Below are 19801 nucleotides of genomic sequence, written 5' to 3'. Positions count from 1 at the left end.
TGAATGTCCTTGAGTGGCCAAGCTGGAGCCTGGGCTTGAACTCGATCGAACATCTCTGGAGAGACCTGAAAATAGCTGTGCAGTGACACTCCCGATCCAACCTGACAGAGCTTGAGGGGATCTGCAGCGAAGAATGGGAGAAACTCCCCAAATACACGTGTGCCAAGTTTGTAGCGTTATACCCAAGAAGACTCGAGACTGTAATCGCTGCCAAAGGTGCTTCAGTAAAGTACTGAGTAAAGGGTCTGAATACTTACGTAAATGTGATATTTCAGTTAAACAATGGTTTATAAATGTGCTAAAATTTCTAAAAACCTGTTCTTGCATTGCCATTTTGGGGTATTGTGTGTAGATTGAGGGTAAATAATTATTGAATCCATTTTAGAATAAGGCTGTAACGTAACAAAATGTGGCAAAAGTCAAGGGGCCTGAATACTTTCCGAATGCACCGTATGAATACTAATCAGGACATATTAATGTTTTATTTTTCATAAATGTTTTACAAATGTTAGTTGTTCTTACACTGACATTAAAGAGTATTTTGTGTAGATTGTTAACATAAAACATACAATTAAATCCACTTTAATCCCACTTTGTAACATAACAAAATGTGGAAAAAGTCAAGGGGTATGAATACTTTCTGAAGGCACTGTACAAGTCTAGATGAAAATCTGAAATCTATTACTCTTGTTATTCCAAATGCATTTGTGGATATTTTCTGCTGACAACAAAAAATGCATATTTGTCTTTAATGCATGGTCTGATCTAAATGGCAGTAGCTATCAAGTGGAATAGTTACTTTCTATGTTATAGATGGGAATGGTTTTTCTGCTGGTGTATCCTGAGGTAGCTTCTGTCTGAGAACCTCTTCCCACAATGAGTGCAGGCGAACGGCCTCTCTCCCGTATGGACCTTCAAATGCCTCTTCAGATGGTGCTGGTGGGAGAACCTCTTCTCACAGTGAGGGCAGGTGTAGGGTTTCTCCCCTGTGTGGACCCGCTGATGCCTCTTCAGGGTGAACGAGTGGGAGAAACTGGCTCGGCACAGGTGACAGCCGAAAGGTTTCTCCCCCGTGTGCGTCCTCTGGTGGATCTCCAGCTGTTTGCGGAAATTGAAGGCTTTCCCACAGAAAGAACATGAGAAGTGCTTCTCTTTGCCACCGGATATGATGATAGCGTCACCACTAATGTCATTTGTCAATGGGTTTGTGTAGCCATTTAGTGTTGAGGCACTGGCATTGTCTGAGGTCTGGTTTAACATAAGGAGAGTGTGAGGAGGACGAAGGCCAGGGAGGGTCTGTGTTTTCGCAGGGTCCATGTTCCAGTTGATAGATCCTATAGAAGGCAGGCTGAAGGCAGCACCTGTTAAGGGGTTAACCTGAGGCGTCATCAGTCGTTCTGAATCAGAACTATAGGAGCAGGACGGAGCATCACTAGCCGAGTCTGTGTCTGTTCTCTCCCGCTGCATACGGACACGTCCCCGTCCTTGCAGACCAAATCTACGCCTCTCCCTGGTCTCAGACAGTCTGTTGTCATAGAGACTAAATTCAGCTGTTGTTTTGTGTTCGCATGTCTGTTTCTGGTTGTGGTTAACAGTGTTGTTCCCAAGTCCAGAGTTGAGGATGCTTTCCCATCCACTGGCCTCCACTATGTCGCCTCCGGTTCTGCCCTGCTCAGTGATGTTGTCCCCTAGGTCCTTGACTGCACCCGTCTGGGTCTGGGAATTCAAGATGGCTGCCCAGTCTCCCCTGTTAGCCTCCAGCCAACTACCTGCAGGGAGAGGTTACAAAATAGACTTTACAAACATGGCAGAGAACTCTACATATGGAGTATTTTTGTTTTTTGTCAATTACCTGGTCAAGCTCATACATTATTATGTGTGTTTTGTGGATTTTTGTTTTAGGATTTTCTCCTAATCCCTGTCTACATGAAAGTATTCGTAACCCTTAACTTATTTCACATTTTGTTGTTACAGCCTGAATTCAAAATGGATGAAAAAAACATCTAAAATCTCAACCGGAAGGGAGCTTAGCCCAGGCAAAACCCTAGACGAAAACCTGGTTCAGTCTGCTTTCCACCAGACACTGGGATATTAATTTTCCTTTCGGCAGGACAATAACCTAAAACACAAGGCCAAATCTACACTGCTTACCAATAAGCACTGCTTACCAATAAGACAGTGAATGTTCCTGAGTGGCCAGTTTTTACTTAAATCTACTTAAAAATCTATGGTAAGACCTGAAAATTGTTGTCTAGCAATGATCAACAACCCATTTGACAGAGCTTGAAGAATTTTGCAAATATGATGCACAATTGTTACACAATCCAGGTGTGGTTTAGAGACTTATCCAGAAAGACTCACAGTTGTAACCGCTGCCAATGGTGCTTCTACAAAGTATTGACTCAGGGGGGTGAATACTTATGTAAATTAGATATTTCTATATTGAATTTTCAATACATTTGCTAATACATTTTTAAAACATGTTTTCATATTATATGGTATTGCCTTATTTCAAACAGTATGCATGTTTTGGAATATTTTATTCTGTACAGGCTTTTTACTCTGTCAATTAGGTTAGTATTGTGGAATAACTACAATGTTGTTGATACATCCTCAGTTTTCTCCTATCACAGCCATTAAACTGTTTTAAATTCACCATTGGCCTCATGGTGAAACCCCTGAGCGGTGTCTTTCTTCTCGGCAACTGAGTTAGGAAAGACATCTATACCTTTGTAGTGACTCTGTGTGTGTGTGTGTGTATATATCATCCAAAGTGTAATTAATAACTTCATGCTCAAAGGGATATTCAATGTCAACTTTTTTTTCACCAATAGGTGCTCTTCTTTGCGAGACATTGGAAAACCTCCCTGGTTGAATCTGTGTTTTGAAATTCACTTCTCAACTGAGGTACCTTACAGATACTTCTATGTGTGGGGTACAGAGATGAGATAGTCATGAAAAAATATATGTTACACACTTACTGCACACAGAGTGAGTCCATGCAACTTATGTGACTTTTAAGCAAATGTTTACTCCTGAACTTATTTAGGCTTGCCCTAACAAAGGGGTTGAATACTTATTGACTTAAGATATTTCATCTTTTATTTTCCCCACTATGACAATCTCAATATAATACATCTTAAATTCAGTCTGTAATACAACAAAACGTGGAAAATCTCAAGGGGTGCGAATCAGGGAATGCTCCTCAGAGGAGGGGACCTCCTCAGTGAATTACATAAAAATAAAAATCATTAAACATTTTTTAAAAGTTATCATTTTTAGATAAAACTATACTAAATATATTCATGTTACCAAATAACTGATTAAAAACACACTTTTGCAATAAAGGTCTACATTAACCTTAACAGCACTCTCTGGGGTAGCACCATGGTGTAGGCAGAGGACAGCTAGTTTCCATCTTCCTCTAGGTATATTGCCTTCAATGTAAAATATTCATGGTTCTCACCCCCTTCCATAGACTTTCACAGTAATTATGACAACGTCCGGAGGACGTCCTCCAAACTATCAGAGCTCTTGCAGTATGAACTGTTGTCGACCAAATCAAAGGATCAGAGAATGAATCTAGTACTGAAAGCCTAAGCTACAGCTAGCTGTAACTGCAGTGCATAAAATGTAGTGAGGAGTTGAACAGTTTTAAACAAATACATTTAAAAAAAATGGAGGATTAAGAAAGAGAGCTAGCTATATTTAAAAAAAAATACTTTCAATTATCTAGCTAGCGAATGCTGCTAGTTGGTTTAGCCTACTCAAACACCCGGCTCAAACAGAGAGAGATGCTATGTTAGCTAGCTGGATATGGCTATCTAACACTGAAACTCTCCCAAGGTAAGCTTTTGGTTTTATTAATTTATTGCCACCGGGGCCTGCCGGTGTAAATGCTAAACTGCCTGCTGTACACTAACGTTTGTGGCTGGTTTAGTAATGCTAGTAGCTAAATATGTTGACTATGACGTTAGGTGACAGCGATGTAGGCTGTGTGTGGCGGTTAGCAGTTATGGAATGACGGTTTGGCTTGGAAAGTCCACAAGCCAAGGGAAAAGGTGACAGGAGGAGAGCGCATAGATGCGAGTAGGAATTATACAACGAGCAAATGATCATGCTTTTTGTATGTGGCTGCTATGAAAGTGAACTGTGTTTGCGGTGATCAGGAGTGTATTCATTCAGCTGATTCTGTTGAAAAGCATTTCTTAAACGGAACGAAACGGGAATAAACATAACTAAATTTGGCAAATAGAAACTCTCATTTGCAAATGTAGGACTAATGACTACACCCTAGATCAGCTAGATGCAGGCACGAGTGTGCAAGGCGGTATTGAATGTGTCAACTGTCTTAAAGACAAATTTTTCTCTTGACCTTTTGTAGCAACCTCATGATGGGTATAGGGGAAATTTGAGTATCATGTAGTATCCTAAACCTGTCGATGTTACATTGTGCTGGATGAATGGAATATGAATGACAGTCATTCAATATGCTCTAATAAGGTGTTAAGGCCATGCTCTGGCAATGACCACCACTGTTGTGAATACTTACCGAAGGCACTGCATCTACCTCAAATACTCCAGTATCCGGTTACATTGTACATTTGGTACCTGCACTGACCCTGTATACAGCTTCCTCTCTTATTTCTCTTTTTTTTTTTAATACTTTTTCTTTATTAGTTATACTATTTGATATTGAATACTGCACTGTTGGGTTGGGCTTGCAAGTTAAGCATTTCACTATACTTGTGCATTCGACATATGCAACTTGAAACTTTTGAAGGTAAACATAACATGTATTGATTTCATTTTATGAATGAAGAAAAAAATAATAGCCAGGCTTATCACTATTCCCATTGAATATCTATTACTGTATGTAGGCTATATGTATTTCTCCCTTACCTTGATCCCCCATCTTTAGTCCACTCAGCAGATCAATACTCTCTGGTCCGTCTTCTATTGTCTCATCTTTGACTAGCAGCAGATCAGGCTTCCCATCCTCCATGTCTACTGACTAAGAGATACAGAGTGAGAGGATGTTGGATCAAGAAATCTGATATTAGCACCCTACTATGGAGCATCTTCTGATTGGGCAATGGGGGATTGCTATGTAACATGTAAATGTAATGCTTAAACACTCTTTAATGGTTTGATAATTGTAAGGAATGGTTCCACACTTAAGACAAAATTAATCAAGACCTGGGCCCGTATCCATAAAGAGTCTCAAAATAGAATTGCTGATCGAGGATCAAGTCCCCACCAGTCTATATAATCTTATTCAGTATGATTGAAAAGGCTAAAATGATCCTAGATCCGCACTAATACTCGGAGTGGCTTTGTGGATACAAACCCTGACCTAACACCACTAAGACAGTAGTTCAGTGGGCTCACCTCAGGGAGACTGTATGTGGTCCTGTGCTGCTCAGCTGGTTCCTCTGTGGGTTCAGGAGGTGGTGTAGTCTGGTTGTCCTCCATGACCATGGTCAACTCAGGGTTCCCCAGACCCTCCTCACACCCCTCCTCCTTCACCAGCAGCACCTCTGGACCCTCCTCCTCCTGGAAGAGACAGGTGATACAGATTACACAGACATACACTCCCTCAGGTACATACACACAGATAATAAACACACTTTCAACATGGAGTGTTTACCCATCCCCACTACGTTTGAGTCCTATACTGTAGTTACAGAATAACTTCATTGCTGTTAAACCCATCATGTTGGACAAAAATATGATGATGTGGATGAATGAGTCAGCTATAATAAGTCAGACAAACCTGACTAACCTATGTTGACATGTACAGTAGGTGTTTGTTAGTGTGTTTGGTATGTGTAGGTAGATTTAGTAAGTGTATATTGGTTATAAAGCACTGTTGGGTGTATGCAGAATAGGGTGATATCAAATGTGATGTATACTAAAGAGAGATTCAATGAAAGTCCGAATGAAAAGTCCCATTTTGTATTTATTAAACAAACAAGTTTTAAATCCACCATGTGAAAATCACACACACCAACAAAGAAATCTGCATGAACTTGATAGACTGCATTCATTTTCTCATTAAAAGTGTCTTGGGAAAGAAATAAAGCAGTTGAATGGAAGTAATGAAATAGGCATGTGAACATATAGCCTACACAGTACAAACTCAATATATAACAGACATTTTAGGCTTATATACGGAACAAAAATATGCACACAGCAGTTCATAAAAGGAAATCAGTCAAATGAAATAAATTCATTAGGCCCTAATCTATGGATTTCACATGACTGGGAATACAGATATGCATCTGTTGGTCAAAGATATCTTTAAAAAAAAGCAGAGAGTGGATCAGAAAACCAGTCAGTATTTGGTGTGACCACCATTTGCCTCATGCAGCATGACATCTCCTTCACATAGTGTTGATCAGGCTGTTGACTGTGGCCTGTGGAATGTTGTCCCACTGCTCTTCAATGGCTGTGCGAAGTTGCTGGATATTAGCGGGAACTGGAACACGCTGTCGTACACGTCGATCCAGAACATCCCAAACATGCTCAATGGTTGACATGTCTGGTGAGTATGCAGGCCAAGGACAAACTGGTGCAATATCATGCTGAAATGGCAGCAGATGAATGGCAAGACAATTGGCCTCAGGATCTTATCATGGTATCTCTGTGCATTCAAATTGCCATCGATAAATGCAATTGTGTTCGTTGGCCGTAGCTTATGCCTGCCCATACCATCAGCCCACCGTCACCATGGGGCATTCTGTTCACAATCATGACATCAGCAAACCGCTGAGGCAGCTTATGGTAGAGAAGTGAACATTCAATTGGTAACAGCTCAGGTGGACATTCCTGCAGTCAGCATGCCAATTGCACGCGCCCTCAAAACTTGAGACATCTGGGCTTCCAGAGTGACGCAGCGGTCTATGGCACTGGATAGAAGTGCTAAAGGTGCTATTACAGACTCGGGTTCATTCCCAGGCTGTGCCAAAACCGGCGGGAGTCCCATAGGACGGCAAACAATTGGCCCAGCGTCGTCGGGGTAAGGGGAGGGTTTGGCCGGGGAGGCTTTACTTGGCTCATCGTGCTTTAGCGACTCCATGTGGTGGAACGGGCGCCTGCAGGCTGACAGTTGAACAGTGTTTCCTCCGACACATTGGTGCAGCTGGGTTCCGGGTTAAGCTGGCGGGTGTTAAGGAGCGCGGTTAGGCGGGTCATGTTTCAGAGGACGTAGGACTCAACCTTCGCCTCCTGAGTCCGTTGGGGAATTCAAGCAATGAGACTAGATCGGAATTGGTGAGAAAAAGTGGGGTAAAATACACACAAAAAAATAAATCTGGCATTTAGACATCTGTGACATTGTGTTGTGTGACAAAACAGCACATTTTAAAATGGCCTTTTATTGTCCCCAGTACAAGGTGCACCTGTGTAATGATCATGCTGTTTAATCAGTTTCTTGATATGCCATACTTGTCAGGTGGATGGGTTATCTTGGCAGAGGAGAAATACTCACTAACAGGGATGTAAACACATTTGTGCACATCATTTGAGAGAAATGACCTTTTTGTGCATATGGTAAAGTTCTGGTAGCTTCAGCTCATGAAACATGGGACCAACACTTTACATGTTGCATTTATATTTTTGGTCAGTGTATATATGCCTTATATACAGTGCATTCAGAAAGCATTCAGATCGCTCAACGTTTTGTTACATTTCAGCCTTATTTTAAAATTGATTTAAAAAAAAGAATTCCCTCATCAATCTACACACAACACCCCATAATGTCAAAGCAAAAACAGGTTTTTAGAATGTTTGCAAATTCAGACCCTTTGCTATGAGACTCAAAATTGAGCTTGGGTGCATCCTGTTTCCATTGATCACCCTTGATCACAAATTGATTGGAGTCCACCTGTGGTAAATTCAATTGATTAGACATGATTTGGAAAGGCACACACCGGTCTATATAAAGGTCCCACAGTTGACAGTCCATGTCAAAGCAAAAATCAAGCCATGAGGTCGAAGAAATTGTCGGTAGAGCTCCGAGACAGGATTGTGTCGAGGAACAGATCTGGGGAAGGGGACCAAAAAATGTCTGCAGTGTTGAAGGTTCCCAAGAACACAGTGGCCTCCATCATTCTTAAATGGAAGAAGTTGGGAACCACCAAGACTCTTCCTAAAGCTGGCCACCTGGCCAAATTGAGCAATCGGGGGAGAAGGGCCTTGGTCAGGGAGGTGACCAAGAACCCGATGGTCACTCTGACAGAGCAGCAGAGTTCCTCTGTGGAGGTGGGAGAAACTTCCAGAAGGACAACCATCTCCGCAGCACTCCACCAATCAGGCTTTTATAGTAGTGTGGCCAGACTGAAGCCACTCCTCAATAAAAGGCACATGACAGCTCACTTCGAGTTTGCCAAGGGGCACCTAAAGGACTCTGACCATGAGAAACAAGATTCTCTGGTCTGATGAAACCAAGATTGAACTCTTTGGCCTGAATGCCAAGTGTCACGTCTGGAGGAAACCTGGCACAATCCCTACTGTGAAGCATGGTGGTGGAAGCATCATGCTGTGGGGATGTTTTTCAGCAGCAGGCAGGGACTGGGAGACTAGTCAGGATTGAGGGAAAGATGAACGGAGCAAAGTACAGAGAGATTCTTGATGAAAACCTGCTCCAGAGCGCTCAGGTCCTCAGACTGGGGCGAAGGTTCACCTTCTAAGAGGACAACAACCCTAAGGACATAGCCAAGAGTGGCTTCGGGACAAGTCTCTGAATGTCCTTGAGTAACCCAACCAGGGCCCAGACTTGAACCCAGTTGAACATCCCTGGAGAGACCTGAAAATAGCTGTGCAGCGACACTCCAATCCAACCTTACAACACTTGAGGATCTGTAAAGAAGAATGGAAGAATCTCCCCAAATACAGGTGTGCCAAGCTTGTAGCGTCATATCCAGGAAGACTCAAGGATGTAATTGCTGCCAAAGGTGCTTCGACAAAGAACTGAGTAAAGGATCTGAATACTTATGTAAATGTGATATTTCAGTTTATTTTTTATTTAGTCAAACTATTTTTATTTAGTCAAACTATTTTTGCTTTGTCATTATGGGGTATTCTGTGTAGATTGATGAGGAAAAATATTTAATCAATTTTAGAATAAGGCTGTAAAGTAACAAAATGTGGACGAAGTCAAGGGGTCTGAATACTTTCCATATGCATTGTATCACACAATGTCTGGATGCAATATTTACACAGGAATATTCAACACTGAAATATATTACTCTTGTTACTCTAAACGCATCTGCTGACATTAATGAAACTGTATTTTTGTCTTTAATGCAAGGTTAGATCTAAGTGTCAGAGGCTATCGAGTGGAATAGTTACTTTCTATGTTATAGAGTGGAATGTTTTTTCTGCTGGTGTATCCTAAGGCATCTCCTCTCTGAGAACCTTTTCACACAGTGCGTACAGGCAAATGGCCTTTCTCCCGTGTGGACCTTCAGGTGCATCTTTAGGTTGCCAGCCTGGGTGAAGCGCATGTGACACTGGGTACAGCTGAAGGGTTTCTCCCCTGTGTGGACCCTCTGGTGCCTCTTCAGGTCACCAGCCTGGGTGAAGCGCATGTGACACTGGACACAGCTGAAGGGTTTCTCCCCTGTGTGGACCCTCTGGTGCCTCTTCAGGTTGCCAGCCTCAGCAAAGTGCATATGACACTGGGTACAGCTGAAGGGTTTCACCCCTATGTGGACCCTCTGGTGGATCTCTACCTTCTGTGGGCAATTGAAGCCTTCGTTACAGAACATGCAGAGGAACTGCTTCTCTTTACTATCGCCTGATTTTGCTCCACCTCCCAAAACCTTGGCCCTTTGGTCATTTGAGTTCAAAACCTGTTCGAAAAGGTCCCGGCTCTGTGAATCGAAAGGCCCCATCGAAATGGACACTGGGTCACGTTCCCTGAACGTGTGTAAAGGGGAGTGGGTTGCGATATTTGGATTTGTCTCTAAGATTTCCCTGTAATCTAAGAAATCTCTGCCCTGTGAGTGTCCATCTCCTAAGCGAGTCTCGTCTACATTCCATGTCAGAGGAGCCTCGCCCTTCACTTTGACAGTCCTCTCATCGACTATAACCTCCCCTTTCTTATCTAGGCAGCCTTCAGAGTACACACTACTACTGTACCGGTTCCAGTCCCCTCTAGACAGATCAGTCTGTGTCTCTAAACCCAAGGGCATGTTGCCAGGGTCCATCTCTGTAGTGTAAGAACATGACAGATCATTGCCAGTCTCTAACGCGTCACCTGAGTCCCGATGGGAATGAACCATCCTAAGGCTTGGGTTACCATAAAGTAAATACTCTGAGCCAGGTACAGGACAGCCCAGTGGTCCCAGTCTCTCTGGGTCTGATCTGTGGTCAGGTCCTGTGCGTAAGAACCTTTGTGTTACAATTAAAGTCTCGGTGTCTTTCTCTGACTTGAGGACGGCATTCAGCGTTCCACTGACCTCCGTGATGCTGCATAGGGCCATGGGCTGGGGCGCGGTGACGAGGTCCTCCGTGGCTAGAGGGGGCGCCACTCCAGCCGCTCCAATCTGGATGTCTCTGCTGTGTCGTCGGTGCTCTCCTTCAGTCTCCTGCTTGACCAAAGACGATCCTCCAGGACCTGCAGCCTCTGCATCTGCAGACTGACACATGAAGAGAGGAGGTTATTACAGGTACATGAGTTGAATTGGATAACAATGTCATAGGGAAGTCTCACAAGCTCCCCTATGGCAGATAAATCAGGATGTACATGTAAGCAAGTGAATAGCTAAGGAGGAGCCTTTCTGAAATAAAACAGGCCACATTTTTTATGTTACACTATGACACTAACCTCGATCACAATAACATGCTGGTTTGAGGTTCCACTCCCCTCATCTATAGGTATGGGTTGGTCATCTCTCCATGTTTTGTGTCCTGCAGGCTTCACAAAGCTCATGTGGCCTCCAGTGAGATGTCCTTCACCTAAGAGAGTTATTGGGGAGAAAAATGGGTGGTTATGTTTTATAATAATACAATTGCTCAGAGAAATAGATTTTGTTCAACAAGTAATAAATACAATTCTCAAAAAGGGTAGGGGTCCACATTATTGACACTCCTGTTTTTAATACCTTTCAATACCTCACCTTGTAAGGATAATGTCAGGGGGCATGGAACTAAAGCCCTGTTCACACTGCAGGCCTTAATGCTCAAATCAGTTTAGTTTTCTAATCTGTTTTGGAACTCTGACTGTCCAAACTCCAAGTTACAAATGGCCAAATTCAGACAGCAGTCATTTACTGTCATGGCTACGCCAGTTGTCATAGTAACGACGGGTGTGTGCGCAGTTTTGTAGGCTGATTGGTGGTGGTGCACATGGTTCCTATCACTCAGAAGTTATGTAGCAAGCTAAGGTGACAACAATGCCTGCTATGGACGTTTCCCAGTTGCTTTGAATGTTCAAAATCATAGTGTAAGAACACTTAAAGATCCAACTTTCAAAACGAGTCCTTTTTGGCTAGTCACAGTAGTCAACTAGCTAGCTAGCTACAACATGTTATTGTCAAAACTGTCAACAGAGTAGTTAGCAGACAACAATATATGCTAAATAAGTCTAAAAACCACTTGAGGGAAAATAAATCAGATTTGACTGACATAGTGTAAGAACACTTAAAGATCCAACTTTCAAAACGAGTCATTTTTGGCTAGTCACAGTAGTCAACTAGCTAGCTAGCTACAACATGTTATTGTCAAAACTGTCAACAGAGTAGCTAGCAGACAACAAGATATGCTAAATAAGTCTAAAAACCACTTGAGGGAAAATAAATCAGATTTGACTGTTCGCATGGACAGGAATCAGATTTGTATGGCTTGAAATATGATTCCATGTGCTTTTTGGCTGGTCAGACTGCAGGAAAAAGAACTGATTGAAATTAGATATGCCAAAAAAAAAAAAATTGCATCACTTCAAACTGCCATTGTAATATAGGCTGGTGGATCTTTGATGTTATGGCTCTATTTTGCTTCCACTGGTCCTGGTGCCCTTGTAATGGTCAATGGCATAATGAACTTGAATACTCAGTATCAGGATATTTTTTCCAAAAACCTGGTTGCCTCTGCCAGGAGACTAAAACTTGACAGCAAATGGATCTTCCAGCAAGACAATAACCCCAAGCAAACATCAAAATCCACAAAGAAATGGTTAATTGCAATGGCCATCTCAGTCTCCGGACTTAAAACCTATTAAAAACATAGTTTGAATTGAAGAAGGCAGTCCATAAGTGCAGACGAAGGATATCAAGATTTTGGAAGGATTCTGTATGGAGGAGGAATGGTCTACAGCCTTGTTCACAGTAGGTATGGGGTTATTTTCTGCTCGTGCATCCTCATTTCAACTTCAAACCCACCATTTTAATGTCGTCCAAAAAATGTAAACACCTGGAGTTTGCTAAACAGCATTGTAAATTGGATTAGAAGCTGTGCTTTGGTCGGATGACTAGACCACCAGTGGTGGTGAAAATAATATATATTCCTCCTCCAAAAAAGTCATACAATATAGCTCAGTATTTGAATAATTTATTTTACAGTCCTTTTTCTCATCGTTATCAGGGGTTTCAATAATATCGGACTCCTCTGTATCTCCAAGGTAAATGTGCAGTTTTATAGCTAATCTCATGGTATTTTACGCATTTTGCTCATTTCAAGCTAATTTCCTGCAATTCTACCCATTTGTTATGGTTTATAACCTGTTCATATGCTATCTGGCGGGGGCTGACCTCCAGGGGACCCACAACCAATGTTCCCTCTAAGATGCGCACCTCCTCCAGGAATGCTGCTCTGGGCATGTGGCAGCAGTGTGTTGGAGGGAGGTTCCTAGGTGTGAGAAGTGTGCAGAAGGGCATGAGACAAAGGAATGTGTAGCATTGGGGAAAGTGGTGGTATGTGTTAATTGTAGGGGTGCCCATGGGACTGGGGATCAGAAATGCGAGAGAGGCAGTTTGAGGTTTCCAGGGTTAGAGTAGTGCAGAAGTTGTCATATGCTGAGGCAGTGAAGAAAGTAGAGGAAGATGGGTCAAGGGGGAGAGATCCTGAGAGGAGTGGTGTGAGTAGTAGATATGTACCAGTACAGAGGGATAGGCCAACAAGTAATATGTTTCAGTAAGATTAGATTTTTAGCATTTATAGAACAGATTATAGTTATCAACTGCACGGATGGAACGTAAGTCACAGAAAATTGAGGTTGTGGTGGCAGCTGCAGAGAGGTAATTGGGTGTGCGAGACTTGACATCAGAAGAGTTACAGGGTGTGTTGAGTGGTGGTGTCCCATCCTTCCAGGTTGTTGGCCTGAGGTAGGACTAAATAGTTTTAAATAGTGGAGTAGGGTGGTGTTTTTTTGTGAGTGTAGTGTTCGAAGGTAGGGTTATTATTTATTTATTCATTCAAGCACTGTATAAGGGAGTTGTACTTCAGTCTAGTAGGTGGCAGTAATGCAACATTGATTGGTTGCCAACAGCCGTTAAAACTCATCGAAGGACTGCTGCTCAGAAGAAATGCCAGGCCTCTGCAGAGACCAAGAGATTTAACTTCACTGAGTTCACCCCATTAGTTTGTACTATATAAATCAATGTTTTTTCTGTGATCGAATCAACATTATAAATCAGCCCCTTTTCAATACAACAAACCAAAACGAATCTAACTTTACAAGACTGAGTTTGTGATTTTGTTGTAGGCAGAGCCAGAGCGCAACGGAGTAGAATTCTATTGGCGGGGTAGCTAGCCTACGAGCTGTCTTTCAAACATACGAGTGAATGCACTTTTCAGATCAGAGATTATTGCCGCGTGTGTGCACATTAGTTGATATTCCTTGCTCGTTGGCGAGTTATTAGGCCAGTTATATACAGGGCTGGGAGTAAGGGATTACAAAAATCGGTAACTAATCTGTTACATTACCAGCAAAAATATTGTAATCAGATTAGATACTTTGAGGATTACTTTTAAATTCAAGAGGATGTTTCCGAGAGAAAAAAATGCATTCCTGTTTTCTCAATGACATTCAAATCAGCATTGATAAAGTCGCAAGTTTAAGTTTGTTCCACCTGAGTGAGTCTGACCACAAATCAGAGACCACTATGATGACACACCAAATGTGTTTGATGGATCCCGGGAAAAGAGCAGAAATAGGCTTTTGTAGGCTTCCAATGGTGCGACTGCTGTCGGCATCCAAAGATTATCCCATTTGAAGGTAAGGATGACAGCAGTGGTGTAGTCTATGGCGATACGTATATGACTTATTATTGATATCTACATAGCGCATTGATGTGTATCCCTGTCTCCTAGAGATGAACGTACTTTGGTGCGAAAAGTGCAAATCAATCCCAGAACAACAGCAAAGGGCCTTATGAAGATGCTGGAGGAAATAGGTCAAAAAATATCAACATCCACAGTAAAATGACTCCTATATCGACGTAACCTGAAAGGCCGCTCAGCAAGGAAGAAGCCACTGCTGCAAACCGCCATAAAAAAGCCAGACTACGGTTTGCAACTGCACATGGGGACAAACGGCATACTTTTTGGAGAAATATCCTCTGGTCTGATATAGAACCGTTTAGCCATAATGACCATCGTTATGTTTGGAGGATAAAGGGGGAGGCTTGCAAGCCGAAGAACACCATCCCAACCGTGAAGCACGGGGGTGGCAGCATCATGTTGTGGGGGTGCTTTGCTGCAAGAGGAACTGGTGCACTTCACAACATAGATGGCATCATGAGGTAGGAAAATGATGTGGATATATTGAAGCAACATCTCAAGACATCAGTCAGGAAGTTAAAGCTTGGTCACAGATGGGTCTTCCAAATGGACAATGACCCCAAGCATACTTCCAAAGTTGTGGCAAAATGGCTTAAGGACAACAGGCAAGGTATTGGAGTGGCCATCACAAAGCCCTGACCTCAATCCTATAGACAATTTGTGGGCAGAACTGAGAAAGTGTGTGTGAGCAAGGAAGCCAACAAACCTGACTCAGTTACACCAGCTCTGTCAGGAGGAATGGGCCAAAATTCACACAACTTATTGTGGAAGGCTACCCAAAACGTTTGACTCAAGTTAAACAATTTAAAAGGCAATGCTACCGAATACTAAGTGAGTGTATGTAAACTTCTGACCCACTGGGAATGTGACAAAAGAAATAAAAGCTGAAATAAATAATTTGCTCTACAATTATTCTGACATTTCAGACTTAAAATAAAGTGGTGATCCTAACTGACCTAAGACAGGGAATTTTTACTGAGATTAAATGTCAGGAATTGTGAAAGTGAGTTTAAATGTATTTGGCTAAGGTGTATGTAAACTTCCGACTTCAACTGTATATGTAGGCTTGCATTGAACACCACATATAGGCTATATTATAAAAATCAAAAGCTATTTCTGGGGCCTCCCGAGTGGCACAGATGTTTAAGGCATTGCATCGCAGTGCTAGAGAGTTCACTCCAGATCCGGGTTTGATCCCAGGCTGTGTCGCAGCCAGCCGCAACCGGGAGACCCATGAGACGGCGCACAATTGGCCTCGCGTCGTCCGGGTTAGGGGTGGGTTTGGCCGGCTGGGATGTCCTTGTCCCATCGCGCGCTAGAGACTCCTTGAGGCCGGGCGCATGCACGCTGACTTCAGGTCGCCAGCTGTACGGTGTTTCCTCAAACATATTGGTGCGGCTGGCTTCCAATTTAAGCGAGCAGTGTGTCAAGAAGCAGTGCGGCTTGGTGGGGTCTGTGTCAGTGCTGTGTGTAAGTTGACTATGCAAGCAATTTGGAATTTAACACATTGTTTCTTATTAAAACGAGAAGCGATGCAGTCGGTCTCTCATTAACTCTTAGACAAGAGAGGCTAGCATGCATAGTATTGAAATTAGCCCTCTGATTACAGTGGAGAGCAAAATGTGCTGCTCTGTTCTTGGCCAGCTGCATGTTAAAATTTGCTCAATGCTGACTCTTTCATATGCTATCTGGGGGAGGTCGGGGACACATGCGCTGCGTAACACTTATAATAAATTCTTGACATACTATTTATTGATTATGTTCCATGCATCACATTATTTTAATTGAGCATGACAATAGGAAATTCAGTAAATCAAAAATCTGGTTAGAATATTGTCTTGCTGCAAGAAGTATTTGTTATTAATTGACCTGCCTGTTTGGCACACTATCCAAAAATTGCCCAAGACCCAACTCTGGGTAAGACATCTGAACACATGCGCAGAGGGGAACGGGACGACAGGCCCCACAGCCTCTGCCTTCTGCTAAATGTACCTCTTGCCATTCCTCTGTATCGGTCGAGGATCTTGACACTACTGGGACGACTGGCGAGGACGCGCTCTCGCGTTGTCCTCTCTGCGCGCTCCCGTGTCACCTTCAGTTCAAGTAGCTGTAGTTTCCTCCGCAATGCCCTGTTTTCTTTCTGGCTTTGAGTAATTTCCAAACGAACCACCGCATAGTCGTCATCTACGAGTTTACAGATTTCTGCAACGGCTGCATTTGCTAGCACCTCCATGATGGAGGCTATTTGAGTGTGAAAAACCATAACAGAGTTACAGGTAGCCATTGTTAGCTAACGTTAGCTGCTAGCTAGCGTTAACTATATCACCTATATCAACCAAGTCCTGTCTTCAACGCTAATTAAACACTACCCTGGGTACATAAGTGATGCTGTGCAGTTAAATTAATCATATTTTGAGTTCCAAGGTGTTAATAAATGTCTAAATAACAAAATAAACGCTAACGTGGAAAGCGTTCTTGGTCACTGTTCACTTCCGTCTACTACTTCTTCGTGTGGTTTTCCGGCAGACTATACGCTTTGTTGCGTATTGCTGCCTTTCACAGTTCGGAAAGTGCATTGCACATTTGTACAAAAAAAACTTAAAAGGGGGGAGAAGTTGGGGGGAGCGGGGGTCGAGTCGAAGCAATTGCACCACCGTTTATTCCATATTAGAGCGCCCCCATTATACCTCGATGTGTAGAGCGCGCCAGCTGGTAGTCCTAAAAAACGGAACGAACTACCTCTGGTTCATTCAGCCATTCCTATGGGGAAAGGCTTATGAGGTTTTGTTCTCTGAGGTAATATCAGTTAGTTAACATGACCTTTATGAATTGTGAAGCCTTTGTGCTTTTTTAAAATTACATAAGTGCTTAAAAAAAAATCACAAATATTGATGTTAGGCAAGGTATAAAATTAGATTTAGGTAAGAATGTCTTATTTTACCAGCCACGTAGCGAGCATTACATTTGCGAATAAAAATAGTGAAAAGTATGAGCACATGTGCGAGTGGCGATATATTATAGAAAAATGCTGCAGTAGCGGTTCAAAGTATTTCTGCTGTTTTGTGTCATAGATGTTAATCGCACAAATAAATACGAATCCTACATCAAGACGCAACACTGCCTGGCAGGAGAGCTGTGCACTAAAATAGATTCATATTTGGAGGCGCTATCCACAGGCATAAAAGTTGATCTAATTTACTCTAAAGTCCACAAAGTGAGACTTTGTCCTCATGTTCTTGGCAGTTTACATCGTTTTGTTCATAAACTCGGTTGTTTTTCAACGTTAGAGTCTGCTGCTTGAACTGATAGCGAAGAAACGCCCTAGTCAGATCCTAAATCTCAGACCATTACCACCGTAACGTCCCAACATTAAAGAGGTAGCTGAATATTTTGTCTCAGCTGATATTTTGGTTAAAAGACTGAAGTCACACATTTTTTAAATGAAATTGAGCACTATACCACATTACTTCTTACTAATACATTTCTTGTTTTAGAAATATTACAAAACACGGTCATCTGTTTTTAGTATGTCATTATGGCACTAAACTACTTTGACTGGTAAGAAATATCTGAGTGGCTGGTAGTTTTTTTCTCTACCTGCCACAGTGGCTGGTGACCCAAAAAGTACATTTTAAACTTCTCTGCTGCTACTATGAATTAAATCTTCAGGGATTTCCATTCCACCTGTGCAGTACAATTAAAGGGATACTTCAGGATACTACTTCCCCAGAGTCAGATGAACTAGTGGATACCATTTTTATGTCTCTGTGTCCAGTATGAAGGCAATTAAAGTAGTTTTTCAAGCCAATGCTAACTAGCTTTAGCACGATGACTGGAAGTCTCTATCCTCTAGCATGCTCTCCACAAATTGTACTCCCACTGGGCCTAATTCATCTCGGGCATTTTCCTGATAATTCCTATTCACTTTCCTTCAATTTCTGAGAGTTCATCTGTCAACTGCTCAGGGTTTTCAGGAGAGGAACATGTAATTACACTGAAGACAAAGCATTTTATGTGTTGGCGTCATAGCTCAAGGGTGTGGTTCAATGAAAAAGGAATTGCGCACTGTTCTTTGAATTACGGTACAGCTTATTACGTTACATCAAATCTACTTTGATCACCACTTTTCAAGCTCAGAGCAGATTTGATTAGAAAGAACAGTGTGTTGGCAAGAATACAGTACAAAATAATATAATTACTTTATTCCATCTAAATGACCTCAGTAAGGTAAATAAGGGTTAATGAGGGGTATGTGGTTAATTACCCTCTTACCCCAAGACACTTCATATGATAACTATAATAATGTCAGCTAAAGAAAGAATCCCAAGCCACAGTGCTACAATGTCTCCCATTGTGGACACTCCTGTGTCAGATAAGGTTACTCCCGAAGGAGAAGCTCTTGTAAAGGCGTCAGCATTCTTCAGTTCGTGTGGCGCCTAACCGAACAAGTGTGCTCGCATTCTCCCTTAAGATCTTTGCTTGAAAAAAAAAAAAAAAACAGCAATAGTACCGTTTGTCTATTTTGAGACGCTGTAGCCAGTCTGACACTTCCTCAAAATAGTCCGTGTTAATCTAAGATAACTCAAGAAATCTGTCATTAAATTGGACGCTTTTGCCGAGATCTTAGTCGCGCAATTTCACAGCTAACTAAGATGTTTGGTGCTGTATATCTCAATGTAAAAATGTGCACGACAACTAGTCGTTTCTCGTTGAATGACAAAGACTTTAATGAAGAATCTCTACTGTTGACCAGTAACTGACAAAGGGGCGTAGACTTCGGCTTGCCTCATAATATATGCACAAACTCTTCCAAACTGTTTTGGCTGGGAAGCATGCAGACGCCTTAACACAGCTTACAATTGAAGGGCCTGTCCTTGGTGTGAACGGTCTGGTGGTCCTTCACATAGTTCGCTTTCCACATATGGGGCAGGCATACGGCTTGTCGGCTTCCGTCCTAATGCTCGGCCTCCCATGTTGTGACCCAATAACACCAGAGGTGGTTCAGGTGGTTGGTCTTTGAGCTCCCTCATTGACTGGATGTTGTTTGGATTGTGTGCTGTGTTATAGGCTATGTAACTCTTCTGGTGAACAAACGTGCAACCTGACCATGTCTGTATTGGTGGGGTAACCATGAGGTAACTGAGGAAGGCTAGACATAGGTCCTTCAGACTTTCTATGAACCCAGTCACCAGGCATTAAACAAGACCCTGTCGGAGAAGACAGACTTGCTGATAGACTACCACCAGTCTCTGAAGGCTGAAGCCCAGGGTGGGGCCACAGTCTCTCTGATGACCACCAGGACTGAGGTTGTTCAGTCCACCTGTCCACTGGTTGTGTTCTGTGTGGTGGTGGAGTCTCTGTCCCTCGTGGTTCGGTCCTGGTTCTGACTTAGGAAGGAAGAGGGACGGTTTCTGATCCAGGGTCCTAATCCGGGGTCAGGGTTTGTGACCAGCCGCTTCAGAGGTCCAGTCTCTCCCGCCAGCAACACCAGATATCAGCAGGTCTTCATGGACTG

The 19801-nt window shown here is 42.6% G+C and overlaps 2 protein-coding genes across 2 annotated transcripts in view; both read right to left on the bottom strand.

The window, feature by feature from the left end:
- Positions 1 to 470: 470 nt before the first annotated feature.
- Positions 471 to 16817, bottom strand: LOC149980166 (uncharacterized). The gene is made up of 6 exons (XM_090187473.1): positions 16279 to 16817; positions 10835 to 10965; positions 10467 to 10646; positions 5392 to 5556; positions 4903 to 5014; positions 471 to 1769 (listed from the first exon to the last, which is right to left on the bottom strand). Exons 1-6 carry the CDS (start codon positions 16568 to 16570, stop codon positions 808 to 810), a joined length of 1842 nt encoding a protein of 613 aa, XP_090043599.1. The 5' UTR covers positions 16571 to 16817; the 3' UTR covers positions 471 to 807.
- Positions 16818 to 18463: 1646 nt separating this feature from the next.
- The window catches only part of LOC110534611 (uncharacterized), a 42665-nt gene continuing 41327 nt past the window's right edge, over positions 18464 to 19801 (bottom strand). The window contains exon 6 of the mRNA XM_090187422.1: positions 18464 to 19798. Coding sequence (XP_090043548.1) covers positions 19722 to 19798 — 77 coding nt within the window. The 3' untranslated portion in view covers positions 18464 to 19721. The remainder of the gene's footprint in view (positions 19799 to 19801) is intronic.

The sequence above is a fragment of the Oncorhynchus mykiss genome, chromosome 10 (genome assembly GCF_057628025.1).
Source record: "Oncorhynchus mykiss isolate SJ-2025 chromosome 10, ASM5762802v1, whole genome shotgun sequence".
Lineage (NCBI taxonomy): Eukaryota > Metazoa > Chordata > Actinopteri > Salmoniformes > Salmonidae > Oncorhynchus > Oncorhynchus mykiss.
This window is presented reverse-complemented; position numbering and strand designations above follow the sequence as displayed.